The sequence below is a fragment of the Elephas maximus genome, chromosome 8, assembly GCF_024166365.1.
Source record: "Elephas maximus indicus isolate mEleMax1 chromosome 8, mEleMax1 primary haplotype, whole genome shotgun sequence".
NCBI lineage: Eukaryota > Metazoa > Chordata > Mammalia > Proboscidea > Elephantidae > Elephas > Elephas maximus.
Window position 1 is genome coordinate 6,802,930 of NC_064826.1, and position 6,426 is coordinate 6,809,355.

General features: G+C 46.0%; 1 protein-coding gene across 1 annotated transcript; it reads right to left on the reverse strand.

Annotated features, from left to right (window-relative positions):
- Positions 1-5,072: 5,072 nt before the first annotated feature.
- Positions 5,073-6,005, reverse strand: LOC126081648 (olfactory receptor 6V1). Its single transcript, XM_049893612.1, has one exon. The coding sequence runs from the start codon at positions 6,003-6,005 to the stop codon at positions 5,073-5,075; it is 933 nt and encodes a 310-aa protein (XP_049749569.1).
- Between the last annotated feature and the right edge of the window lie 421 nt (positions 6,006-6,426).

The window sequence follows — 6,426 nt, forward strand, 5'->3', positions numbered from 1 at the left end:
TGGTAGAAACTGTGTATAAAGGTGAACTGCTGAGTGCCTTTTCCAAGCTCCAAGTTCAGTGATATCTTGTTGGTAGCCTGAAGTTGGTCGTGATGGTTAAACATGGACCAGCGAACTACTGGACCACTGCCACCTTTCCTCAGTAGCCAGCAGGCGTTTTTGCAAGAACCTTATTTACGTCTGGAAATTGAAAGCTCAAAAAATCAGTGAGCTGAGTTAATATGAACATGGATTCCTACAGGTAACACTGAAGATTTCCAACTTTGCCTGAGATTTTTTTCCAGCTCGCCAACATCCCAAACCCATGTACACAGAGGACCCAGGCCTGACCTTCATTTAAAAGATGGTTTTATTCCTTAATCTTTCCTCATCAAAGCTTCCATAACCTTAATTTCTTGCTCCCTAGTGTCCTCTCAACTGGTCCAATAAGCAACTTCATGATAAATGGAGAAAATATAGAAGTTGTCAAGGATTTCATTTTACTTAGATCTATAATCAATGCCCATGGGAATTGCAGTCAAGAAATCAAATAACTAAAAAAAAAAAAGGAAATCAAATGACATATTGCATTGGGCAAATCTGCTGCAAAAGAACTCTTTAAAGTGTTAAAAAGCAAATATGTCACTTCGAGGACTAAAGTGTGCCTGACCCAAAACCCTGGTATTTTCAGTGGCCTCATATGCATGTGAAAGCTGAACAATGAATATGGAAGACAAAAGAAGAATTGATGCCTTTGAATTATGGTGTTGGCAAAATATTGAATATACCATGGAGTGTCAGAAGAATGAACAAATCTATCTTGGAAGAAGTACATCCAGAAGTCTCCTTAGAAAGGAGGATGGTGAGACTTTGTCTCACATACTTTGGACAGGTTAACAGAAGAGACCAGTCCCTGGAGAAGGACATCATGCGTGCTAAAGTGTCAGTGAAAGAGAGGAAGACCCTCGAGGAGATGGACTGACACAGTGGCTGCAACAATGGGCTCAAACAGAGCAATGATTGTGAGGGTGGCACAGGACCAGGCAGTGTTTCGTTCTGTTGTACATAGTTAGACTATGTACAACTCACAACAACAACAGTCCTCCCAGCTAGAAGAAATAAGTCTACTCTTTGGCTTACCACTGAGAGCTATATGTGGGACAGTGGACTCTTGGGTTACCCTTCATAACTCTGTATGTGTGATGATTGCTACTAGAACACAGTCTGTATGGGGCTGCGATGTCAGAGGAATAAAGGGCAGGCGGGTGGGGTAGATGTTTCAGGGCAAGGCAGGCACTTCAGAGACATAAATCCCAGCACTGGTCTGCCAGTGTTTAAATCAGTTCTGGGTGTTAGAACCAGCCTGGCCCTCATGTACCATCATGCAATCATGTTCCAGCGTAGTCACTTCTGTGAAGGGGGAAGGCTGTTGCCTTTTGTGCAGCCACGTCAAATGACCTCACGTAGACTAATGACCAGATCCACTGTTCTCCTCTCCTCGTAGAAATGGTTTCACATAGAAGAGACTGCAAACCCCTCGCGTAGTTAGCATTGTCGATGGACTGAATAAAATATTTATTGCGCATATAAGTGTCGTTTGCTATCTTTCAAATGTTTGTGGATACTATTGTGATAAAGAAAATGCAAATAAGAGATAAATAATACACAAATCTTGAAAATATTGAATCCATGATTGTTTTCTGCCACTACGAATTTTTTTCAAGTGATGGATATGAAACATGCAGTCACTGTTAGGAAAGTGTTACTACAGTCATTGCCATTATAAGTGTATGAACTTGTTGAGAACTTGACGGGTACACACTAAGCACGGGCCCACGGGAAGCTTCGGATACAGGGGATTCCAACTTTAATTAATCCAACTGTTGATCCAGAAGGAGGAAGACATTCCGAGGATGGAGAGATAGTGAAGAATTTGAAGACCCAGATTCTAGTGTCCATTGTGTTGTCACTTTGACCAGCTCACTTTCCCTGGAGCTGTGGTTCCCTAGCCCAGGACAGCAGCTAGAGGTCCGTGAGGTCCCATGGTGCTCTGTCATAGTAGGAAAGTCCCTTATCAAAACGTAATGAAGTTAATTGTACTTTTTCCTCTCTCCCATGAAATGGGAAGCCCTCAAGGTTAGAAACCACCACATTTCTTTCATCTTGAATGACCACGGTGCACTGCTCACAGTCAAGAGTCATTGAATTTTTATGTAATGGAATTATTCTGAGGATAAAGCCAAGTAGAAAATGTACATAAGAAAGGTTTGTTAACTGTGAACAGATACACAAATGTAATATCAGTAGAATTATTTTTAATGTATTTATCATCCTTTAATTTATTCCACAAATATTCTCTCTTCAAGGTAGCTCAGTGGTTAAGAGCTATCTATGGCTGCTAATCAAAATGTTGGCAGTTCAAATCCACCAGTCGCTCCTTGGAAATCTGATGGAGCAGTTCTACTCTATCCTATAGGGTCGCTATGAGTAGGAATCTACTCGATGGCAATAGGTTTTTTAATGAGTCAAGGTGATGATCAGAGGACAATTAGAGGGAAAAAGTCAACAGAGACCCCAGACTCCAGAGTCCTTGCTCTGATCTGTAACTCGAGGAGAAGCAAGATTCTGGAGTAGAAGCTGAACCTAGGCATGCAAAGAGACCCTCTGACATGGGTGAGTGGCTTCTCAGCAAGAAAGAAATGAACTCTCCAAAAAGCCCAGAAAGGGGATCCAGGCTAGGCGGGGGCTGGCTGGGAAGACATGAGGAATTTCATAATCACGAGGAAGTACACAAGGAAAACTGATAGGATGCTGGACTAGCATCCCCCAAATGGAGCCACCAGCATCTCCTAATTCACGTCCACAGAGTGGGCTTTGTATAAGTTTGACATTTTTGCAGGAAGTTAGTAGTTTGGGTTGTCTTCAAGTAAGTGAAGCAAGGAGTGCAAGCTTGATGGGTGCAGCCGTTATCATTTATATCCCACAAGTTGGGAACTATGGTTTGATAAATTAGGCTGTATTTACAGAAAAGATAAGACAGAATATTTTAAATCAGGGCTGTGTTAGAAAATCCAGGACCGGTGAACAATTAGACACCACCGTGATCCTGAGGTCCCGGTAAGTTTCAGGCTAGAGTTGGAGAGTGGGGGCAGTGGAGTAAGGGATTCAATCCAAAGAGAATATGATATACATTTAGAATGGCTAGACAAAGACACTAGTAGATTTACTACAATCCCCAGCCCTCGGAGAGATGGCAGTCTAACCATACAGGAGATAAGCTTTATTTTATCTTTTTAAAAGTCTACAAATTTTTCCTTCCTGGAACTGAGGTCATTTCTGGAAGAGTTTTGGTGTTGTCTTTTAATTTTTTTTTCTGCCAATGGAAGTTTATCTGGTTTTAATCTGAGTTGAGTTTTCTCTGAGTTTGTCTTGGACTCAAGGCTAACTGCTCAGTTACATTTTTACAATGTCCACCTTACATTCACTGTGCAACTGAGGTGTCACCTCATTAGGAAGGTGTCCCTTGCCCCCAGGCTGGCCTAGGTGTCCTTCTTCTCCGCTCATAAAACCTCCATGCTTCCTCACTGCATTCTGCCACTGTGCTATGACAGCTCTTTATCACCTGGTCCATTCACTAGGCTTAGAGCTTCCTGAGGGGAAGGGTATCCATGCCTGTACCTGTTCTGGTGCACAGGGAGCCCACTCAGTGCTAGAATGAGTATGTGAATAAATGAATGCTTGTACAACGAACTCCACATATATTGAAAAGCAATCGCTTTGTTTTGGAAAGTGTTGTTTCTCAACTTAATTCCGGGTAGCCCAAGCACTTATGGTGCACACAGTCAGCAGTGGGACCCACAAGGAAGTAGAGAAGCACACCGTGAACACACACCACACACACACCACATACATATCCCCTACCCATACACACACACTAGTCACACATATACACACACACCTTACATACAAAGACACTACACGCAGACACCACACACACACATACAAACCCTCCACGTACACACACATACATACACATACACACACCACACACATCCTCCACCCATACACACACACTACTCACACGTACACACACACACCATACAGACTTCACACACAGACACCACACGCACACATACATGCACCACACACACTGCACTCACCACATATGTACCTCCCATATAGGCACACATACATGCACACACACACACCACACACACCACATACATACCCTCCAAGTACATACACATACATACCATACTCTTACATAAACATGCACACACCACACACTACATACACACCCTCCACATACACACACCTTGCACACATAAACACCACAAACACATACACACACCACACATTGCACACCCACTGTACACATATACACACACCACATACATGAAGACACACACAGACACCACACGCAAGTACCACACACACCACATTAATAACCCCACATACACATACCACACACACACCACATACATCCCCCCACACATACACACATTCACCATACACACCACAAATACACACCATGCATACACACTGTACACATACACAAACCACACACTGCACACACACTGTATACCTACAGACACACCATACACATGCACACTCCAAGCACACACACACTCCACACAAACACCATGCACACACACCACACACACACACACCACACATACACACACACACAAACACCCTACCCCACCCTACACTGGGGCTGGATAATGTCTCCATTCAGAGAACACTTCCTGCTGCTCCTCCTTGAAGCCCATGCACTTCCGCTTTGCTGAAATTCCACTCCTGGAGCCCAGGTCCTGGCTACTCTCAGAGTCCTTGTAGCTGCCAGCAGAAGAGGGGACTACTTCCTCCGTTGTCTGTGAGAGCCACTGAGGTAGCTCGAGGACTCCCTGCAGCTATTGCTCAGAGGCATAGAAAAAAAACCTAAAGAGTCGTGGCAGTGGTCTTCCCATCCCATCTGGGGTTTGGTTTCCTCCTGGAACACCTCGCCTGAGCCTGCCAGGCCCCTGGGTTCATGCTATCTTTCGAGGACCCTTCAGTCTCCACAGCTGCACCTGTAGAACAGCCTGCGCCCTTCAGGCCCCTCTCTTCAGCCTCTGCAGCTGACCCTGTAGAAAGGCCTTGACCATCTCATTGCGGAAAGTAAGAATGAAGGGGTTGAGGAAAGGGGTCAGGATGGATGTCACCAGGGAGACCATCTTGTTGACTTCCACAGAGTGTCCTTTGCCTGGCCGGACATAGAGGAAGATGGTGCTACTGTAGCCGATGAAAACCAGGGTGAGGTGGGACCCACATGTGGAGAAGGCCTTCTGGCGACCACTGGCAGAGGGGATTCGCAGCACTGTGGTCACAATGTAGCCATAAGAGATGAGGGTCACCAGGAAGGAGCTGAGGACAAAGGCCAGGGCCATCACAAAGTCCCAAAGTTCCAACAGGCTGGTGTCTGAGCAGGCCAGCTGCAGCAGAGGGGCATTGTCACAGAAGAAGTGGTTGATAACATTGCCATGGCAGTAATCGAGATGAGCCCGGGACAGAACAGTGGGTACCATGGCTATGAAGGGAGCTGCCCAGGCTGCCCCTGCCAGCCGGACACAGACTGCCCAGCACATCAGCGTGCCATAGCGTAGGGGGTGGCATATGGCCACGAAGCGGTCGAGGGCCACATCGGCCAGGATGAGGAAAGAGGTAGAACCCAGGGAGAAGTAGAAGTAGAATTGGACCATGCAGCCTGAGAAGGAGATGGCTTTGCAGGGGGTCAGCAGATCTGAGAGCATCCTGGGCACCACCATCATTGTCACCAGGATCTCCAGCAGGGAGAAGTTGCCCAGGAAGAAGTACATAGGTGTATGAAGGTGGGTGTCGGCCATGACCATGATGATGATGATGACGTTTCCTGCGAAGGCCAGAAGATACAGCATGAGGAAGGGCCCATACAGCAGAGCCTGCAGCTCACCGAACGAGGAGAAGCCCACAAGGATGAACTCAGATGGATGACTCAGATTCGCCATGAGCCAGGGCCAGCTCCTTCACGGAAAGGAAACCAAAGACAGAGACTCAGCCAGGGGTGGAGAATTACTGACCCTGAAACAGGCATAGAGGGAGACAGAGGCACAGGGAGAGAAAGGCAAGTAGGCAACCAGCTACCAACAGAGAGAAAGAGAGACAAAAATGGGAACGTGCGGTTCATGGAGAAAAACAGTGAGCAAGACAAAGATGTGAGAGATGTAAAAAGCCACTGATGAGGAGAGAGAGAGAGGAGAAGGTCCAGAAAAACTACACAGCAGCAGACATAGATATCTAGGGAGACAGCAAGAAGGAAGCAAAAGAGAAACAGAGAGAAGGGGCAGAGGAGGACAAGAGACGGGAGAGGAAGAAACAGACGAATAGCGGGGAGGAAAACAGGGAAAGAATGAGACAGGATTAGCAGAG